This window comes from Panthera onca, chromosome C1 (genome assembly GCF_046562875.1).
Source record: "Panthera onca isolate mPanOnc1 chromosome C1, mPanOnc1 haplotype 2, whole genome shotgun sequence".
In the NCBI taxonomy this organism is placed as follows: Eukaryota; Metazoa; Chordata; class Mammalia; order Carnivora; family Felidae; genus Panthera; species Panthera onca.
In genome coordinates, this window is record NC_138346.1 from 186,330,948 (window position 1) to 186,352,389 (window position 21,442).

Below are 21,442 nucleotides of genomic sequence, written 5' to 3' on the forward strand. Positions count from 1 at the left end.
CTCCGCGCTCCAAAAGGGCTTTGTGTTCTAGAGCAATCATCAAATTTGCATTTTAGAGAGATAAATCTGGCTTCAGTGGAGAGTGGACTGAAAGGGGCAAGTGTGGAGGCAGAAAAGAGCGAAAAGGAGTCTTTGGGTCTTGGCGGGTCAGTCAGCAGATACCCTTTCTCAGCACTGGCGTGTCCTAGCTCATACTTGGCCAGCGCCGTGCGTCCTCGGGATCTCCCTCCCTGCTTCTCCCCCAGGGCCCCGCAGGCGGCTGGGGAAGCAAGGCGTGGGGTGGCCCTGCCTGGGTGGTCTCCTGCCCCGCCCCCACCCGCGGCGCCGTTGCCTAGCAGCAGATCCGGCCGCGCGGCTCCGAGTAATTTACGGATCCCTCAGCCAATGGGAGGGCGTCGTCCCGGCCCTCTCCCTTTTTCTGGGGCTAAGGACGCCTCCTCCTCACTGCGTTCTCCACCTCTTGCCGCGCGGCTTGTCGCGGGCCGGTAGCTCTGCCTGAACGCGGGACTGACTCCGGCACCCGCATCTCCTTGCGCTCATCCCCCTCACAGCCGCCGCTGCTCACCAGCATCCCACCCCTCACCCACGCCGCGTCTAAGCGGCCCCACTGAGTCCCGACGCCGGGCCCCGCAGTACTGGGGTACCAGGCCAGCCTATGGAGAATCCCAGATAACGCGAGTTGGGGGCGCCCACGCCCCCCATCCCCGCCAGCATGGCTCGGCCGCCGCCACTCCAGGAGCTGCCCCCTGTCTATACACCCCCAGCTCGAGCCGCATCACCCCAGGTGAGTGGAGTGGAAACGGGTTAGAAAGATTGGGACCAGGTCTAGAGACCCCAGGTCTGTCACTCAGCAAGGTGTGATGTCTCTAAAGTGCAGGGTGTTATTGCCCACCCCTTAAGGGTGTGTGTGCCTTTCTGTGTCTCCTCAACATCTGGCCGGTGAGAGTGTGCCTGGGTTTCACCTCTGTCCACCTGAAAACAGATGTATGTATATGTATTCTACTCTCAGAAAAGGGGTCTGTGCCTTCCTTGGGGGTGTATTGGGTGGGTGTCAGGGAATAGAGTTAAATCTTTTCCAAGTTTGGGCCTGTGTCTCTGTAGATCCTACCTGTCCTGCATCCAGAAAGCAAGAAGCTAGGGCTTGGGCAGAGGGTGTACATAAGGAGAAAAAGGAAGGATTTCATGCATTGTTGCAGTAATGCCTGGCTGACCCTTCTCTTTCCATCCCAGATCCTAGCTGGGAGCCTAAAGGCTCCGCTCTGGCTTCGTGCTTACTTCCAGGGCCTGCTCTTCTCTCTGGGCTGCGGGATCCAGAGACACTGTGGCAAAGTGCTCTTCCTGGGCCTGTTGGCCTTTGGAGCCCTGGCACTGGGTCTCCGTGTGGCCATCATTGAGACAGACCTAGAACAGCTCTGGGTGGAAGGTGAGTTGTGGACACTAGTCATAGCTGCTTGGATATGGTGAGCCTAAGACAAGAACAGCGTGAGGAGCTGACTACTGAGTTCTAGTGGGCTTGGCTCTGGGTCTGGAAGGGGTACCTGTCTGCCAAAGCCTGGGCGTCTGGGAGCAGTGCTCCCTCCCACACCTGTAAATGGACATCTGCAGATGATGGAGTCCTGTGGATAGGTATATAGAATAGTTATCTGTGAGCATGTGTGTTTATTTAGCAATTATTGCCAACTTTTTATGTGTATTTTTTATGGCATGGCAGGGTTTGTAAAGGCAACCAAACTAAGACCCATCTTTCAGTAGCAAGGAAAGTAAAATATGTGTTAGGATGCAATATAATGTAGAGCAGAATGTGATTACATTGAATAAGAGAAGGCAAGGAGAGATCACACCTAACCAGGAGAATCTGGAAAATTAGAACTGGGCAGGGGAAACTGAGTAAATCATCTGGCAAGCCTCCATGGAGAGGTCCCATGCACCTAGGCCCCCTGCAATTAGTGGGAAAAAGCGGCACAGGGTCTGCACTTTGAGGCAGCAGTGGAGTCAGATGCAACCAAATCCTCACTTCCTAATGGAAGCATTAGATAAAGATGGTTTCTTATTAATAATTTTGGCATAACTCTTCTTTCCTGAGGCCTGGTTTCATATGTTAGCCCTTCAATAGAGTCAAACTCTTACCTGGTCTTTCCTGGGAAATTTGCATTTGTGGCCTCCCCCAAACCTCCCCCAGGCCTGGCCCACACCCAAAGGCAGGGCCAGGTTAGAGTCTCACACCCTTGAGTTATTTCAAACACTGGCAAGCCCTAGGATGCACAGCAGATGTTTCTTGGAGCCTGCCCGCCTGCCTGTTGGGCTCCCACACCCCATCCCCACCCTGCCCCAGCCCTCTGCAAGCTCACACATACATATACACTCTAGGCCAGCCCTGGGGTCCAGAGCAGATGTTTCTCTGTGCCTGCCTGCCTGCCCCCAGCCCCAGAACACACATGTGCATACACGCACATACACATACCCCCACCCACACACCACTGCTGCCTGGGTGGTCCCAAATGACTGTTGGATTTCCTGTTACAATAGAAGCTGTCTCTCCCCTCTTCCTCTTTCTCCATTTCCCAGAGCTTTCCCATCTAAACACTGCTTGAACCTCCATGTTCCTGTTCCTTATCTTCTCTCCTATTACTCCAGCACAGGACAAGCTAGATCCCACCAGATTTTTTATGCTGTTTGTGGAAGGGTGATATTAGAGGGTGGTATCCAATTCCTAGGGCTTTTTCCTTTATTTCAGAATCCTGCTGTGTCCTACATCAGCTAGAGCTGGGGGTGAGGTCAAAGCAATGATCCTGACCTGATCTTGTCTCTGTACATCTATAGTTGAGGCTTCTCCCAGCAATGCCCTAGGCAATGAGGAGCTGATCAAGGTGAGGACTGAAGAGTATTTCTCTATTCCTTTCCTGTTTTGCTAATACAGGAAGCAAAGAAAGAAGCAGGACACTCACTGGCTATCAGAGTTCTGGACCAGAGTTCAGGGTCCCTTACAATTTTGCCATGGTGAGAGACTTGGAAAATAACTTGTCCTTCCTGATCAACTTTAAAGCTAAAAGGCCCAGAGATAGATTGATCTCTAAAATAAAAAAACACAACACATAGCCCAACCAATACTTACAGGAACAGTGAGAGAGATGGTTTGAAATTGGAGCTATGCCTGAAAAGAAGGAACATGTAGCCATTCTATCTAGAAGGCAAGATGCAACATATCAATTGGTGGAACGACTATCCACTCAAAGACCCAAGGCTGAAACTTTGGGAGTCAGCCTCAGTTCTTCTTCCTTACCTAACTGGTTACTAAGCCAGCAAATTCTTCTTTGTTAACCTTTCTCATAACAGACTCTTCCTTTCCAACCATGTGGCCATTGCTCTAGATGAGGCCTTTCTCAGTCTCTGGTAGTGCACTCCTGATTGTATCATTTGATATGCTTTTAGCCACGTGAAAGAGAAAAAAAAAAGGAAAGGAGGGTGGAGGAAGGAAGGAAGAAGGTTGATTTATTATCCCTGTAACAAGAAATCTGGTAGTACACAGTAGAGAAGTTCCAGGATGGTTAATTCAAAACCTAAGGACATCAGTAGGGACACAGGTTCTTCCTGTCTTCTCCTCTGCCTTGTTCAGCATGTTGGCCTTTTGTCCTCAGGCTTACCACCTCCTTGTCCCAAGTGGCTATTGCAGTGTCAGAAAAGGGACGTCATCCCGTCCTGTCTGGGGGAAATTTTGGAAGTGGGGGAAATTTTACCAGAAGCCCCCCAGCTGACTTCTCATTTGGTCACTTTGGCAAGAACTGTGTAGCTTCATATGCCTAAACCCTTCACTTGGCAAAGGCAATGGAATTACTGTGATTAACTAATCAAATTCCACCCCCCTGAGGCTGGGGAGGGATCCAGCTGCCCTGAATCACTGGGCCTTTCAGAGAATGGCCAACAAAATCAAAGTCTGTTAGAGAAGTGACCAATCTTCTGCAAGCCTCACCTTCAACTCTGCCTCTACACTGCCCTCCTGTGGTGTATATAAATCTGGCCAAGTCCATCCCCTGCTTAGAGTCCTTCCACCACTTTCTGTTAGGGTCTGGGGAGACTCCAGAATCCAGTTCCTTAGCACACATTCTAGGCCCTCGCAACCTAACTTGATTTCTTCTCTAGCATTGTCTCTCCTTCACTCAGCAATGCTGAGTCTTTGATAGTTCCCTACACATAACTTGGCCCAGAATGCCTTTTCCTGACCTTCTTCCCTGGCCAATTCCTATTCATTCACAGTTCAGCTCCAGAATGTATTGTTCAGTGATGAAAAAGGTCATTTCACTTCTCTGCTCAAAAGCTACCATGGCTCCCAGTTAACTCCAAGAAAGCCTATGTCTTTGCTTATAGGCCCTTGCATGGAGAATTTCTGGACCAAGGATTACGAACATTTCTCAGGGTCTGATACATATTACAATATTGCTTTCCCCCAAATATCATACCAAATTACACTTTGGTGGTAGGAAGAGTCCACTCCTGTAAGCCAGCAATGAGTGCTATCAATTTTTTTTTTTATTTTTGCTAGTTTGATAGACAGTAATTTACTGCTGTTTTAATTCACACTTATAGGATTACATATAAGGTGGGTTCTTTTTCCATGCTGGCTAACTAGTTATATTCTCTCTTTTGTAAAGGCACAAAAGCATTCAACAGACTTGATTTTTTTTTTTTTTTTTAATTTTTTTTAACATTTATTTATTTTGAGACAGAGAGAGACAGAGCATGAACGGGGGAGGGTCAAAGAGAGGGGGAGACACAGAATCGGAAGCAGGCTCCAGGCTCTGAGCTGTCAGCACAGAGCCCGACGCGGGGCTCGAACGCACAGACTGTGAGATCATGACCTGAGCCGAAGTCGGCCGCTTAACCGACTGAGCCACCCAGGCGCCCTCAACAGACTTGATTTTAACATCTCCTTCACCTTTTCTCCTACTTCCTCCCCATTCAATCTTTGTTACTCCAAGTTCTTTCTCGTTTTTCCCACAGTCTCTCTCCCATTTGGGAGAGTCCCACAGTCTCTCTCCCAGCAGCTATTAAATAACAATTCCTTGTCTGTACCTAGTATGTGTTGGGCAGTTAGTGCTTTGCCTGCATTGATTCTAATTCTACCAAGGTAGGCATTGTCCCCACTTGACAGATGAGGAAACTGAGGATCAGAGAGACTAAGTAATTTTCCCAAAGCACAGACTAAGTGTCAGAGCCAAGGCTCAAACCTAGGTCTGTACAGAGTTTCCAGGCTCTCCCTTCCACCTGCTGTCTCTTCTTGCCCGCACAATACATCCCAGTTCATCTGTCCTCATGTCTATCATCATCATTGTTGTCAGCAGAAGTTTACCTTTTGCTTTTCCTCATTTTTTCTTAGGATTCCTTATTTTCTTTGATGTTATGCTTTACATTGCCAGTATTTCTCTTGCTTTTTTTTTTTTTTTAACGTTTATTTTATTTTTGAGACAGAGAGAGACAGAGCATGAACGGGGGAGGGGCAGAGAGAGGGAGACACAGAATCGGAAGCAGGCTCCAGGCTCTGAGCCATCAGCCCAGAGCCCGACGCGGGGCTCGAACTCTTGGACCGTGAGATCGTGACCTGAGCTGAAGTCGGACGCTCAACCAACTGAGCCACCCAGGCGCCCCTCTTTTTTTTTTTTTTAAGTTTATTTATTTTGAGAAAGAGTAAGTGAGCAGGGGAGGGGCAGAGAGAGAGGGAGAGGGAGAGAGAGAGAGAGAGAGAGAGAGAGAAAGAATCCCAAGCAGGCTCCACGCTGTCAGCACAGAGTCCGATACAGGGCTAGAACTCACAAACTGTGAGATCATGACCTGGAGCCGAAACCAAAAGTTGGATGGACTGAGCCACCCAGGCACCCCTCTCTTGCTTTCTTGATAGCCCTCTCTGGGTTCCTTCCTTCTCCTGTGCCTCCCTCCCCTCAGCAAACTCACTTACTATGAAGAGCTTATTTTTGTCCCCTCCTGTCCCTCCTTGTAGCAGGTTTGGCCTAAGCCTGGTGAAATAAACACTGTAGTACAGTACAGGCCTGGGGAGGAAGGAGAGTCAGAAAAGGAAGAAAAATATGTGGAAGCAGGCAGCATGGCTATGGGAGGCTACATTCGTGAGAGAGGGCCAGGAATGTGATTTGAGTGAGAAAATGTGAGCAGATGGGCAAATCTGTGTTGGGGGCTTGCTACTAAGGGTTTGGGACTCTCATGAGTAAGGAGATTATATGGGTTTGAAAAAGAGATTGGGAGGGGCACCTGCGTGGCTCAGTGGGTTAAGCATCCAACTCAAATTCAGCTCAGGTCATGATCCCAGGGTGGTGGGATCCATGCTGACAGGGCGGAGCCTGCTTGGGATTCTTTCTCTCCCTCTGCATGCCCCCACCCTGCCCCAATGTGAGCACATAGGCACTCTCACACACTCTCTCTGTCTAAATAAAGCAAAAAAGAAAAAGAGATGGGAGACCACGATGATCACCGATGGGGCTGGAGCCTCAGAGAAGATATACATGTGGGCCCCAGGAATGGCAATGACCAACAGGCAGAGGTCCTGGACATGTGGAAGCAGAACTGGGCCTAAGCCCAGACCAAGTCCATAAAGCCTCAGGAGTGATTTGGCACTTGCCCTTGCCCTCCTCCAAACCACAGGCAGGCCATATCCCCTCACAGCACCCCTCCCCTGCTAGGCCCCAGTTATAGACCATGACTCTGTGGCCAGTACAATGCTGGACTTGAGGGTTGCCAAGATCAAGGAAACTAAGGCAGGCCTGGCGCTAGGTCTCCCTGTTGCCTGGACAGTGAGACTGGCGAAAGGGATCTGGGAACGTTTTCTTCCCCTTGGTCCATGTTGCTGTCACCTCTGCCAGGGTACGTGAGCTGATTCCAGGTACTTCTTGCATGAGTGGAAGCAGTATGTTGACAGCATCACACTGAAAGACTATCTGATCCTCCCTCTCACCTGTGCCACCACAGGGCCCATTATTACCAGGCACTTCCATCCCCACCCTCTTGGCAGAACAATTTGCAAAAAGATGTATGGCTATAAAGCATTGCCTGGGACAACCTGAACTAAGAACCAGTCCTAGCACTAGATCTGTTATTTTAGAAGACCCTCCCAATGGCAACCTCTCTATTGGTCCCTTTTGTCCCTCCTTGTCTTCCTTACCAGAGCAGAGAGGGACTGAGTGAGGGCTCCTTTACCAGGATACCTCCAAAACCCCAGCCCCGACTCAACTCATACTGACCTCTCATTTTGAAGTTATTTGCTCCAAACCTAGCCAACCTGATTCATGCTTAAATCTTAGACAACACAAGAATTCCATAGAGCCATACAACTGAGGTCTCTCACTTCCCTGCAAAGCTCCAGATTCCAGCCAGAGGGCCAGGAGCCTGTGGAGTCAGAATGGCCATCAGGGGAAAAGTAGGGGCTCCTTTCAGAGCACTTCTCCCACTTTTCCTGGGAAGCCTCAGCAGGCTAGGGTCCCACATTCCCCAGAGCTCCAATCCACTAAAGCTCTTTTCCCCAGCTTTCTCTCTGTCTCTGGCAGTGGGCAGCCGGGTGAGCCAGGAGTTGCATTACACCAAGGAGAAGCTGGGGGAGGAGGCTGCATACACCTCCCAGATGTTGATACAGACCCCACACCAGGAGGGGGAGAACATCCTCACGCCTGAGGCACTGGGCCTCCACCTCCAGGCAGCCCTTGCAGCCAGTAAAGTGCAAGTATCACTCTATGGAAAGTGAGTCTGGCTGAGTCCCTGAGCAGCTGGGAGTGAGGCATGCTGTGGCAGAGCTGGCATGGGAATCTCCCTTTTCTGCTGATCTCTTGTGCCCTGGCTATTCCAGGTCCTGGGATTTGAATAAAATCTGCTACAAGTCAGGAATTCCGCTAATTGAAAATGGAATGATTGAGCGGGTGAGTACCCTGAGCTGTTCTTTGAGATGGGGTCAAGGTGGAACCTTTTCTGCAGCAGGGGAAGGTTCTCGGAGATGGGGAGGCTAAAAGTCAGGAGGGGAGGGGAGGGGGTTGCAGAGGGCATTCTACAGAGATTGTGGAGAAAGGAGCCCAGGGACAGGACTGATGTGGCCTGGGATGTCCCTGGCAGATGATTGAGAAGCTGTTTCCGTGCGTGATCCTCACCCCCCTCGACTGCTTCTGGGAGGGAGCCAAACTCCAAGGGGGCTCTGCCTACTTGCCGTGAGTGCCACCACAGCTGCTCCCAGGCCCTGCTTCCTAGGCCGGGACTTTCCCAGCAGAAGAGAGGGTGGGAGTAAAGATGATGATCAAAACCTTACTAAGGGCCTAAACTACCTGTCAGGCCAGGGCCAGACTGCCCCAGGGCTCTCTCCACATCCCCCTTCTCCTTTCCTCTGAAGGAAAGGCAAACTGGCCTTATTTAGACAAAACAGAACAAAGATCTGAATGGAGAAAAAAAGATCCCCAGAAAGAGACTTTGCACGGGAGAGTTAACTAGGTATCAGCTAAGCTGTTGCCAGACTAAAAAGAAAACCTGTTACAGGCAGGTGTTCATATGGTTATGTATTAGAACCAAAGATAGATGCCTGGGAAGGGACTCAGTGGGGCTTTTTCTTGGCCTTGTCCATGTGTTAAGTACTATCTGTCCTCCATCTCACTGCAGCAACCTGGTAAGCTGGTGTAGCCTGGGAGCTCTGGGAGGCTCAACATTGCACACCCTTCATATGGAGGGACAAATGAACAGCTAGGAGGAGGGTAGGGTACAGCAGGGGTCCCCTAGCAGCATTTTGGAGGGAGGGAATTGATCCTTTATCCTCATCAACCATGGGCTCTCCCCTCAGTGGTCGTCCTGACATCCAGTGGACCAACCTGGATCCAGAGCAGCTGCTCAAGGAGCTGGGCCCTTTTGCCTCCCTTGAGGGCTTCCGGGAGCTGTTAGACAAGGCAGAGGTGGGCCAAGCCTATGTGGGGCGGCCCTGTCTGCACCCTGATGACCTCCACTGCCCACCTACTGCCCCTAACCATCACAGCAAGCAGGTGGGTTCCAGCCGGGTTTGCCAGGGAAAGGCTATTTTTCTTCCCTTTTCCCTCCTCATATGTTCTGAGAGAGCAGATTGTGCTCTGTCTCCCATTTTCTGGACATCGTTACCCTGCCCTCACTGGGCTAGATACCTGAATACCCTTTCCATTCGGTTCTCCTAAGTGACCTTCAAGTGGTATATGAATCCCTTGGTCCTTTTCTAAGCCCAGAAAACCTGGACTTCATCAAAATAGATTTGTACAGAGAAACTGAGGACCAATTAGCTAACCACAAGTATCATACCTAGTTTCCTGAGTGTCTCTGTGGCCCTGTGAATGTGAACCTTTTTCCAAAACCCACCAAAGTTACTCCAGCGCTTCCCAGAAGCCTATTTCCAGGCCTCTTCTCCCTCTTGTGGCCTCCTCTCTGCAGGATAATAGCTGTTCACTATTAGGCAAGAGACTCAGAGTAGGCAAGAAACTCAGGAGAATACTTATCTACACTTCAGGCTATGGAACCCCATGGCAGGCATGGTTCCAGCCCAGGGACCCTGAGTTACCCAGAGCCAGAGCCTTGAATAATAAACCCCCCTCCTGTCCCCCTCTAGGCTCCCAATGTGGCTCAGGAGTTGAACGGTGGCTGCCATGGCTTCTCCCACAAGTTCATGCACTGGCAGGAGGAACTGCTGCTGGGGGGCATGGCCAGAGACGCCCAAGGACAGCTGCTAAGGTAGGGCCTTCATGGGGCCTGGTAAGGGGGCCCCAGGCATGGGAATCCACACTCTGATTCTAGGCGGCTCTGGCAAAACCCCCCTGTACAGCTCCTGCTGGGCGTTCAGGCCAGCTCTGCCCCCCAATTCTCCTCTACCCCTCACCAGGGCAGAAGCCCTACAGAGCACCTTCTTGCTGATGAGTCCCCGCCAGCTGTATGAGCACTTCCGAGGCGACTACCAGACACACGACATCGGCTGGAGCGAGGAGCAGGCTGGCACAGTGCTGAGGGCCTGGCAGCGGCGCTTTGTGCAGGTCGGTGTGCAGAAGGGCAAGAGCGGCGCCCTGAGGCCACTCCCTCCTCCTGCCCCTCAGATCCACCCTGTCTCTCCAGCTGGCCCAGGAGGCCCTGCCTCAGAATTCATCCCAGCAGATCCACGCCTTCTCTTCCACCACCCTGGATGACATCCTGCACGCTTTCTCTGAAGTCAGCGCTGCCCGTGTGGTGGGAGGCTATCTGCTCATGGTGGGTCCTGCTCCCGGCACCTTACCCCACCCTCTGCCCGGTGCTCAGCCAGGAAGCTGCTTTCCAAGACTGTGCCCTCCTTCCCCACAGCTAGCCTATGCCTGTGTGACAATGCTGCGCTGGGACTGTGCCCAGTCCCAGGGTGCTGTAGGCCTTGCAGGGGTGCTGCTGGTAGCCCTGGCAGTGGCCTCGGGCCTTGGGCTCTGTGCCCTGCTTGGCATCACCTTCAACGCTGCCACTACCCAGGTACACCAGGACTACAGGGCACACTTGGGGTCTACAGTCCAGGCTCCTCAGTTCCTCCAGCTGCCCACCCCTGTGCCCCTCCAGGTGCTGCCCTTCTTGGCACTGGGCATCGGTGTGGATGACATATTCCTGCTGGCACATGCCTTCACAGAGGCTCCACCTGGCACCCCTCTCCAGGTGAGGCCTCGTTCTCCAGCCTGGGCTCATCTGAAGCGGTTTAGCATAGGGTTAAGAGCTTCTTGGCTTAGGTGGCCTTGGGCTGGTAATTAACCTGTCTGTGCCTCAGTTTTCCTCATCTGTAAACAGGGGTAATAATAGTGCTGGTGTCGTGAGGGTTGTTGTGAGGATTGGTGATAACTCAGGTTGAGTGCTTAGAACAGTGTGCATGACACGTGTACGGTACTCAATACCTGTTAGCTGCCGTGTGGTTACTGTCCCTCCTCTGCCATCCCAAGCTCCCAAGCTTCCCCTTCGCTCTACCTTGAAGACCCATGGCTCCTCCCCTGTCCTGGCAGGAGCGCACAGGCGAGTGTCTGCGGCACACAGGTACCAGCGTCGCACTCACATCCATCAACAACATGGTTGCCTTCTTCATGGCTGCCCTAGTTCCCATCCCTGCACTGCGGGCCTTCTCCTTGCAGGTGAGGCCTCAGGAACAGGGCCCAGGCTCAGGGTGAGCATGAAGCGGAGGCATGCTTCATCAGCCTTTGTGTCCCTCTTGTCCATCCCCCAGGCGGCCATAGTGGTTGGCTGCAACTTTGCAGCCGTGATGCTTGTCTTCCCAGCGGTCCTCAGCCTAGACCTGCATCGGCGCCACTGCCAGCGCCTCGACGTGCTCTGCTGTTTCTCCAGGTACCGTCCCTGCATCCCCACCCCACCAGGCCTCATCTCCTCGGGCCCCATCACTTCCTGTCCCCCCACCAGCATTTCCACAGACCTGCCACCCCCACTCTCTGCCTCTTCCAGCCCCTGCTCTGCCCGCGTGATTCAGATTCTGCCCCAGGAACTAGGGGATAGGACAGTACCAGTGGGCATTGCCCACCTGACTGCCACAGTTCAAGCCTTTGCCCACTGTGAAGCCAGCAGCCAGCATGTCGTCACCATCCTGCCTCCCCGGGCCCACTTGGTGCCCCCACCTTCTGACCCACTGGGCTCTGAGCTCTTCAGCCCAGGAGGGTCCACACGGGACCTTCTAGGCCAAGAGGAGGGGACAAGGCAAAAGGCAACCTGCAATTCCCTGCCCTGTGCCCGCTGGAATCTCGCTCATTTCGCCCGCTATCATTTCGCACCCTTGCTGCTCCAGTCACACAGCAAGGTAAGACTCTAGGCCTGGAGAAGCTGGGGTGCACCAGCACAGAGACTTAAGTGTCTCTGGGCCCCAAGAAGGGTAGGCGGCCCATGCCACCTCCTGAGGGCTGGGGCACATCCCTGGGCCTCCAGCTTAGTTGCCATTTCCCACAGGCCATGGTGCTGGTGCTCTTTGGGGCTCTTCTGGGCCTGAGCCTCTACGGAGCAACCTTGGTGCAGGATGGGCTGGCCCTGACAGATGTGGTGCCTCGGGGCACCAAGGAGCATGCCTTCCTGAGCGCCCAGCTCAGGTACTTCTCCCTGTACGAGGTGGCCCTGGTGACACAGGGTGGCTTTGACTACGCCCACTCCCAACGCGCCCTCTTTGATCTGCACCAGCGCTTCAGTTCTCTCAAGGCCGTGCTGCCCCCGCCTGCCACCCAGGCGCCCCGCACCTGGCTGCACTATTACCGCAACTGGCTACAGGGTAAGAGGCAAGGAAACTGAAAGGGGTGCTGCTGCGGGCAGAAGCCCCCAGGGCTGCAGGCTGACTGTACCCTACCTTGTTCTCCCCTAGGAATCCAGGCCGCGTTTGACCAGGACTGGGCTTCTGGGCGCATTACCCGCCACTCGTGCCGCAATGGCTCTGAGGATGGGGCCCTGGCCTACAAGCTGCTCATCCAGACCGGGGATGCCCAAGAGCCTCTGGATTTCAGCCAGGTTGGAAGGGGGCTGGAAGGGTCAGGAAGCACAGAGAGGCTCTAGGCCTTACGGGCCCAGGCCTTCAGCTCTCTCTGCCTCTGCAGTTGACCACAAGGAAGCTAGTAGATAAGGAGGGGCTGATCCCACCCGAACTCTTCTACGTGGGGCTGACCATGTGGGTAAGCAGTGACCCACTGGGCCTGGCAGCCTCACAGGCCAACTTCTACCCCCCACCTCCCGAGTGGCTGCACGACAAGTATGACACTACGGGGGAGAACCTTCGCAGTGAGTCTGGGGGGAAGCCCAACAAGAGCCTCAGCCTGGGCCCACACAGGCCCTATCCTAAGGCCCTGCCCTCTCCTCCTTGTGCTCACTGGCCACCCCTCCTCTCCCTGCTGCTCCCTACCCTCCACAGTCCCGGCGGCCCAGCCCCTGGAATTTGCCCAGTTCCCCTTCCTACTGCATGGCCTCCAGAAGACTGCGGACTTCGTGGAGGCCATTGAGGGGGCCCGAGCAGCGTGCACCGAGGCAGGCCGGGCTGGGGTGCGTGCCTACCCCAGTGGCTCCCCCTTCCTCTTCTGGGAGCAGTATCTGGGCCTGCGGCGCTACTTTCTGCTGGCTATCTGCATCCTGCTGGTATGCACTTTCCTCGTCTGTGCCCTGCTGCTGCTCAATCCCTGGACAGCTGGTCTCATAGTGAGTCCTTTCAGGGATGGGGCAAGAGAGACCCATGGCTCCCCACCCCTGTCCTGCCCAGCCCGTCATCCCTTCTCCCAGGAGCCTGAGTGAGCCCTGCCTTCCCCAGGTACTGGTCCTGGCGATGATGACTGTGGAGCTCTTTGGCATCATGGGTTTCCTGGGCATCAAACTGAGTGCCATCCCTGTGGTGATCCTTGTGGCCTCTGTAGGCATTGGTGTCGAGTTCACAGTCCATGTGGCTCTGGTGAGCACAGGCACTGGGGGATGGGTGGGCCAGCTGATTCAGTGTCAGGCAAATATTTGTCAAGCACCTACTATGTGCTAGGTACTATTTAAGGATTAGTTTCAAAGCCTTGTTTGGATGCAAAAAAAAAAAAATTGGGGATACAGGGGCGCCTGGCTGGCTCAGTCCATACAGCATGGGACTCTTGATCTCAGGGATGTGAGTTTGAACCCCACACTGGGTATAGAGATTACATACATACATACATACATACATACACACACAAACCAACTTACAAGAAGAGTTGGGGATATAATATCAGTACAGACAGCCTTTACCTTCAAGGAGCTTATATTCTAAAGGGTAGAGATAAACAATAAACATGTAAACAACGAAATAAGCAGTCATTTCAGCAGAGAGGACGGGACAAAGGCCTGACCAAAGTGGGGACAGAATGGAAAGTGAGAAAACAGGAACCAACAATTCTTTTGGATGGCTTTACCGTGAAGGGATCAGAGAAATGGGGGGTGGTAGCTGGATGGCAATGTGGGGCAAATGAAGGATTCTTCCAAGAAAAAGATGGTAGAAGTGAGGTAGGCTCAGCCTCTCCCAAAGCTCTGTGTTCTCTGGCAGAGGAGGAGTGGGAGCAGAGGTGGGGGCCACAGACCAGCTGTGGTTAGACCCCACAGACAGCTCCCTTTTTTCCACCATAATAGCCCTGTTATTATTCTGATTGTAAGAACAATATATAAGAACCTTGAAGGAGGGAAAAGTCAGCATGCAGAGAGGTACAAAGAAAGAATTAGAAATCCTCTGAAATCCCATCCAAACAAGTAACTGTGACCATTTGGTGTCCATCCGTCTGGACCCAGGATCAGCAAACTTTCTGTAAAGAGCCAGACAGGAAATATTTTAGGCTTGGCAGGTCACAGTGTCTCTGTAGAAGTTCTGCAGAGGTAGCACTAAAGCAGCCATAGATATATGTAAATGAGTGGGCGTGGCGGTGTTTCAACTAAACTTTATTTACAAAAACAGGTGACAGGCTCTGTTTGCCAACGATTTTAGACATCTCTGTGTCTCACCAGACGTATGTATACAGTGTTACTTAAATAGACTCATGCAAAAATAAATAAATAGACCCATGCATACTTCCTGGATAGTTTCCAGGAGCTCAGTTTACCTGACCTGTGAGCCCTAGGGACAGATGAGAAGTTGAGGGCATGGCTGGCCAATGAGCAGCTATAGGGCCTCCTTTCTCCCCCAGGGCTTCCTGACCACCCAGGGTAGCCGGAACCTGCGGGCTGCCTGTGCCCTAGAGCACACATTTGCTCCGGTGACCGATGGGGCCGTCTCCACATTGCTGGGTCTGCTTATGCTTGCTGGTTCGAACTTTGACTTCATCATAAGGTAGGGGAGGCATGGGGCAAGGAGGTAGGGCCTGCCTGTACTGGCCACAGGGGCTACCCAGGCTGACCACTTACCTCCACACAGGTACTTTTTCGTGGTGCTGACAGTGCTCACACTCCTGGGCCTCCTCCATGGGCTCATGCTGCTGCCTGTGCTGCTGTCCATCCTGGGCCCCCCACCAGAGGTGACCATACCCTCCCCCTGCTTCCAGCCCAGGGGATGGGGTGGGATAGGCAAGGGAAGAGACAGAGCCAGGACAAAATCTCATTGGCCAAAAGACAGGGCTCAACTCACAAGGACCCTCCCCCTGAGGTCAACCAAAGGTGGCAGCCTCTCCCTTTGCCCAAACACCATGCCCCTGTCCCTCAACTTTTCTGGCTTCTTTATGGGACCCACCTTAGTGTTTAGGGTCAAGAGCAACGTGCAGAGTTTGTCCCAGGCCTTGACATCCTGTCCCTTGTCAGCTCTTATTTGCTGCTGGAAGCCAACAAGGGCCACAACTTCCCAACAATCAGAGTGATGCACCAGTGAGCTGCTGAAGGGGACTGAGGTCCTGGTACCCCTGGGCTCACTGGGAGTGGTGTCTCCCCCAGGTGGTACAGATATACAAGGAGAGCCCAGAGGTCCTCAGCCCTCCAGCTCCACGGGAAGGAGGACTCAGGTGGGGGTTGTCCCCCACCCTGCCCCAGAGCTTTGCCAGAGTGACTACCTCCATGACAGTGGCCCTCCACCCACCCCCACTGCCTGGTGCCTACATCCACCCAGCCTCTGATGAACCCACTTGGTCCCCTGTTGCCACACCAGCTGCCAGTGGCTCCAACAACCTCAGTTCTAGGGGACCATGCCCAGCCACTGGGTGATAGAGCACCTGAAACATGGAGACCCTGCTTGGGTCACATGAAGTCACTGGGAAGCAGTGGGTGGGTTATTGAATGCAGGACAGACACCTGGAGAGCCCTGCTGCTGCTGTCTGCCTGCGTTCCCTTTCCTGCCTCAGCCATCACAGACCTCCCTGATACCCATGTAAAACCAGCACCCTCTGGGCTGGGAGAACAGCCTTGCACACCTGGTTCTGTGTTAGTGCCTTTCTGCGTGGGGGTAGAAGCCAGCACCTCAGGCTGCGGTTCATCCCTTTTCTCCCCGCCCTCCCATGTGCTACTGGCCCCTCGCAGGCCAAGCCTGGGGGATCCTCTAGTACCCTTTGCTAGTCCTGGCCCCCCACTGCTTGGTAACTCCTGAGTAGGCCGTCTGTATCTGCCCTCCTTCTACCACGTAAATTATTTATATGAAGATGTTTATTTTTGTAGTTTGTATAGATTTTAGCTATGCTGAAAGTTTTATTTTTAAAGAGTGAAATATATTCTATATGAACTCATCTCAAATGACTTTGGTGCTTTTCTTTCAAACAAACTTGGGAGTTTGCAACTAGAGGTATCATGGTCTAAGTTCCTGGGGCTACTCTAGTCCTGAAACGGAAGGGCCCCCAGGTTCTAAATTTTTGTCACGTAATGTTGGTCTATTTATTCACCTGGCAAGTGAAGGTCATATTCAACAAATATACTGTGGTCATATAGTTGGTAACAGGACCTGGGGTAAGTGCTTAGTATACCAGATGATACAAATGTTTTTGGTGACACTGCTGTGTGGCTTTCAGAGCCATCATAATCCAGCCCTGCACACCTCTGTTTCAGCAGCATGGTGGGGGGTGGGGGGGTGGGCAGGGGCAGAGCAATGCAACAGGTAGAAGGTAAAATGGAAGCAGATAGAGAAAGTAGCCAACTGAAACAGATGGGAATAGCAAGGTCTGGGGAGACCTTTTAGGAGTTTATGTCTAGACCATCTTCCAAGGCAAGAGGCCTCTGCAAATCAGCAGCCTGGTGCCCCAGAGGCACCTTTGGCCAGACAGCCAGGGGATCCACAGGGGGAACTGTCCAGAAACTGAGATTGTGCTAGTGGCCAGTGAGGTGCTATAGTTAAGCTATCTGTTCTGTTCTTATACAGAGGGCTAGAAGATTCTGGCCACACTTCTGGGCTAGATTACAGCACCTCACCCTATGAGGTGAGGGAGGTCTTTTATTATCCTTCCTCAAACTATTCCAGGTCTCAGTCTCAAGTGATACAAATATGCACAGTGGGTTCCAGCCACTCACTCACCAGGAACAACCCCACCTTAAGAGCACTGCCTTCTTATACCCCACCCACCAGGCTAAAGGCCAGAAAATCACGTTCTGACTAAATATAAAATAAATTCATTTAATTAAATACATGAACAAACCTATAGCAGTTGAATCAACACTAAAATAAATACCTAAAAAGACCTTGAGTAGTTGGCTTTGAACCTAAAATAGGGGGTGCAAGGGATGGAGGCTGGATTTCAAGCCAATAGTGCCTGGGTGGAGGGGCTTTTGAGTGGAGCAGAGGAGCTCACCAAGCTGGACTAGTGCAAAAGATGTCAGTCTACTGTGCTGCTTAGCAGCAGAGGGACCCAGGAAAGTTAGTTAAACTCACTGTGCTTCAGTGTTTTCATCTGTGAAATGGGAAGATTAGAACCTATCTCGTAGGGTGCTATTTCTTTTCCTCAGGATTTTCAATGAAATTATTTATGTAAGAAATGACCTGGTATCTCATAAGTGCTCCCTAGTCTTGTAGTGTGTATAGATATTAACTGTGCTGAAAGTTTCTGCTCTGACTGCTCTGACTGGAAAGGTGTCCTGGTGTGGCAGCAATCAAACGGATTCCAGCCGATTGGAGTTCGACCACCCCAAGAATGCTCAATCCAGGGGTATGAATCACCTCCAGTCTCCGAGACAAGTCCCAGGCCTTGCGGGGCAGCCCACCCTGTGTGGTACCTCACACTACTCAGTCCTCTGACTTAAATTCCCTTTCATGGCTCCCCATCATGGACAAGACGAAATCTAAGCCCTTTCCAGGCGCAACTCACTCTAGCCTCTGCCATCATCCAGCTCTCTCCCAGACAGTGTCTAGCCGGACTCACACCCTCATTCAGACACACCACACTCTAGACAGGCTGAATTATTTTCAGTGTGCACCTTCCACAATTTCACAGACGTCATTCTCTCTGCCAAGGACACTTTTCTTCTTTGATGGAACCATCCTTTAATATTAGTTGGATGCCATCTCTTCCGGGAGGGGTAGTGATGTGCGTCCTACGAGGTCCCAGGGCCCCTGAGGACTCTGCTCAACCGTTTCTGCTTGGGTCCCAGCACTGGGGGCGGGGGGTGGAGGGTGTTCCTGCCGGTAAGGCTGTACTTCAATAACTGGGACTAACAATCCCAACCCCTTGGTAAAGAGCTCGGCACAGGCACCGGCGGGAAACGCCCTTACCTCTCCGGGCAAACGGGGCACGGGTTCTCGTGTGGACCGCAGAGCTACTACGGAGGCATCACCCTAGCGCCACCCCGCCGCCACAGCTGGTGTCTCCCACCCGCCCGGAGACGCCTGTGATTTGCATACCCATGGTGCACCACGAAAAACCAGTTTCACGCTGCTGGAGTTCCAGCCCCACCAAGATTTCTGCGCTGTTTAGGTCATACTACCTGTTAGAAATCTATGGTCTATAGAAATTCCAAGCAGGGAGCATGAACCGTGCAGACACTAAACAACCATAAGTGTGCTAAGTGTTGTCTTGCTCTAGGAAATTCCAGGAGAAGGTGGGAGGGTATGCTCTGGTTTCTCTTCAAATCGCATAAATCTTTCGCCTTTTACTAAAGATTTCCGTGGAGAGAAACAACTATGAGTCTTTACCCAAATTTTTTGAGGCCTCGTTTTGAGGCTTATTTTTATGGTTAAGAAAAAGAAAGATCCAGCATTTATAATACGTTGTGACTTTTACTTGTGGGTGAGTATAGTTTCTGCTTCCCAAAGAAAAGTAAGTGTGAGGTGCTTTTTTAGGTTTTTCCGGTATTTCTGGGAAGATATTTCAGAGCAGGTGTGGGTTAACGCTGTAGTAACTAGCCTCTTCATTTATAAAGAGTTTAGTTTATTAGTGACGGCAAATGTTGGAAAGGCGGGACAAATAACATAGCCAGGTAAGTAATTTATAATCTCAGTGGGGAGAGCCGTGGAGAAATGGATATATGGCTAGCTAGCCACCCACCACATGAGTCCTTGGGTTTTAGACTCAGATTCTCCCATTTATCTGTATTTTCTCTGACTTTTTTTTTTTTTTTTTTTCTTCAACCTTTACTTTTGAGACAGAGTGTGAATGCGGGAGGGGCAGAGAGAGAAGGAGACAATCCCAAGCAGATTCCAGGCTCAGAACTGTCAGGCTCTGACTAGAACTCTTGAGCCACGAGATCATGACCCAAGCCAAAGTCAGATCAGATGTTCAACCTGAGTTCATGACCTGAGCTGAAGTCAGCTGTTCAACCGACTGAGCCACCCAGGTACCCCAGCATCTTCTCTGGCTTTAACTAAATACCATGTCATGGCTGGTGACCTCCATAAATTTACAGCTGGGATCAGTGATGGCCATATTCAAAGCATAAGCTTCAAGCAACCCACCCTGGTCCAAGAAGAGCTCTTGATGGATTCATACAAAACTCTCCTCTGTAACTATTCTTAGACTGTACCCCATTCCCTACCGCCCCTTTGTCCCAATCTTCCATACAACACACACAAATTGTTTTAATGTAAATCTGATCACACACTCCATTCTCCAGCCTGCACAAACCCCTCCAAATGCCTTTCTCCAGGACATGTGGTTTGTGCCCCTCATCCTTTAGGTCTCCAGTCCTGAGTCTCCAGAGGTCCACCCTCACCACCCTGTATGAAACAACCCCACTCCCACCACATCACTCTTTATCTTTTTAATCTGTTTTATTTTTTTTTCAGAGTACAAACTACTTCCTGAAATTATATCATACATTAATTTCTTTACTTGTCTGCTGTATGTTTCTCCTAGAATGTAAGTTCCTCGAGGCAGGGAATTTACCTGACTTATTCTCTGATGGATCCCATGACCCTAAATCAGTGCCTTTCACATGAGCACTCAATACTTATGGAACAAATGAATGGATTCATATATATATATATATATATATATATATATATATATATATATAATATTTTTAGATATTTAATTTATATATTATCTAAATATTTAATATAGTTCTTAGGAAGGTTAGCACTTTACAAAATTAACCTTCCTAAGAACTCTATTCAATAGATTCTGTTTTTATCGCCATTTCAAAACAAGGAAACTGAGGCATAGAAAGTTTACCCTACTCAAGTCACAAAGCCAGAAAGTGGTGGAGCTAGGATTCAAACCCAGGCAGCCTAGATCCAGAAGAGACATACTCTTAATCACTGTGCTACTGATGGGGTTCAGGACATGCTACCCCAAAATATAGTATCTTGGCATATTGAATATTTTAAGCAATTTGAGAAATCAGAAGAGTCACTCTTACCGCCTCATCTCACCCTGGCCCTATCTCCCTTCTCCCTTGAAACAGGTCATAAAACCCTCAAGTGAGAGGTGCCCTCCTATACTGGAGGCAAGGAGTCATCCTTATCTCCAGAGTCAAAGGGACTCCAAGAAGAATCCAAACAGGTTTTGCTAAATTTCCCCATTTACTACACTTACCTCATACCCTTTAACCCATTATGTCCTCCATCACTATCCACTCTTCATCAAACCCAGCATAAAAATACTCTGGTTTAGGGGTGCCTGGGTGGCTCAGTCGGTTAAGCATCGGACTTCGGCTCAGGTCATGATTTCACACTCCGTGAGTTCGAGCCCTGTGTCGGGCTCTGTGCTGACAGCTCAGAGCCTGGAGCCTGCTTCAGATTCTGTGTCTCCCTCTCTCTCTGACCCTCCCTCGTTCATGCTCTGTCTCTCTCTGTCTCAAAAATAAATAATCATTAAAAAAAAAATACTCTGGTTTAACCATTTCTTCTAGTCTTCATTTCCTTATGAAGGCTTTTGTATTGCTAAAACTTATATCGGTATATGTGCTGATGAAGTGAGCACACTAAAACTTAATATTGGAGTACCAGTCTGGCTCAGCCGGAGGACCATGTGACTCTTGATCCCAAGGTCGTGTGAGCCCCACGTTAGGTGTAGAGATGACAAACATACATACATACATACATAAATCATATTAAATAAATTTGTATGCTTTTGTCCTGTTAATCTATGTCAGTTTAATTTTCTTTTTAATTTTTTTAAAATTTATATCCAAATTAGTTAGCATATAGTGCAACACTGATTTCAGGAGTAGATTCCTTAGTGCCCCTTATCCATTTAGCCCATCCCCCCTTGCACAACCCCTCCAGTAACCCTCTGTTCTCCATATTTAAGAGTCTCTTATGTTTTGTCCCCCTCCCTGTTTTTATATTATTTTCATTTCCCTTCCCTTATGTTCATCTGTGTTGTCTCTTAGAGTCTTCATGAGTGAAGTCATAAGATTTTCATCTTTCTCTGACTAATTTCACTTAGCATAATACCCTCCAGTTCCATCCACGTAGTTGCAAATGGCAAGATTTCATTCTTTTTGATCGCTGAGTAATACTCCGTTGTAGATATATACCACATCTTCTTTATCCATTCATCCGCCGATGGACATTTGGGCTCTTTCCATACTTTATTGTTGATAGTGCTGCTATAAACATGGGGGTGCCTGTGTCCCT

General features: G+C 50.8%; 1 protein-coding gene and 1 non-coding gene across 9 annotated transcripts; both read left to right on the forward strand.

The window, feature by feature from the left end:
* The first annotated feature begins 319 nt into the window (after positions 1-319).
* On the forward strand, positions 320-16,166 carry PTCH2 (patched 2). 8 transcript variants are annotated; one of them, XM_060623290.3, is made up of 22 exons: positions 388-784; positions 1,282-1,423; positions 7,545-7,734; positions 7,841-7,910; positions 8,101-8,192; positions 8,813-9,008; positions 9,599-9,720; positions 9,869-10,016; positions 10,096-10,227; positions 10,318-10,473; positions 10,558-10,650; positions 10,989-11,114; positions 11,207-11,325; positions 11,440-11,788; positions 11,935-12,247; positions 12,338-12,480; positions 12,567-12,747; positions 12,878-13,158; positions 13,268-13,405; positions 14,649-14,791; positions 14,876-14,975; positions 15,385-16,166. In XM_060623290.3, exons 1-22 carry the CDS (start codon positions 713-715, stop codon positions 15,649-15,651), a joined length of 3,573 nt encoding a protein of 1,190 aa, XP_060479273.2. In that variant the 5' UTR covers positions 388-712; the 3' UTR covers positions 15,652-16,166. The 8 variants fall into 8 exon arrangements, with proteins under 8 accessions (XP_060479279.2, XP_060479277.2, XP_060479278.2 ...); XM_060623289.3 differs by having other exon boundaries at positions 389-784; positions 1,231-1,423; XM_060623288.2 differs by having other exon boundaries at positions 380-784; positions 1,231-1,423; positions 11,207-11,788.
* A 2,306-nt stretch (positions 16,167-18,472) lies between these two features.
* LOC132673939 (U5 spliceosomal RNA) lies at positions 18,473-18,586 on the forward strand. The gene has a single exon (XR_009608274.3). It is a non-coding gene; the product is annotated as a U5 spliceosomal RNA (small nuclear RNA).
* Positions 18,587-21,442: the final 2,856 nt, after the last annotated feature.

What these genes read in the sequence shown, in the direction of transcription:
- PTCH2 (XM_060623288.2), top strand. Translation starts at nt 713, where the DNA reads ATGGCTCGGCCGCCGCCACTCCAGGAGCTGCCCCCTGTCTATACACCC. An exon ending in GGGGGCTCTGCCTACTTGCC is followed by an intron (nt 8,193 to 8,812) that starts GTGAGTGCCACC and finishes CTCTCCCCTCAG; the next exon opens with TGGTCGTCCTGACATCCAGT. An exon ending in TCCTGGGCCCCCCACCAGAG is followed by an intron (nt 14,976 to 15,384) that starts GTGACCATACCC and finishes TGTCTCCCCCAG; the next exon opens with GTGGTACAGATATACAAGGA.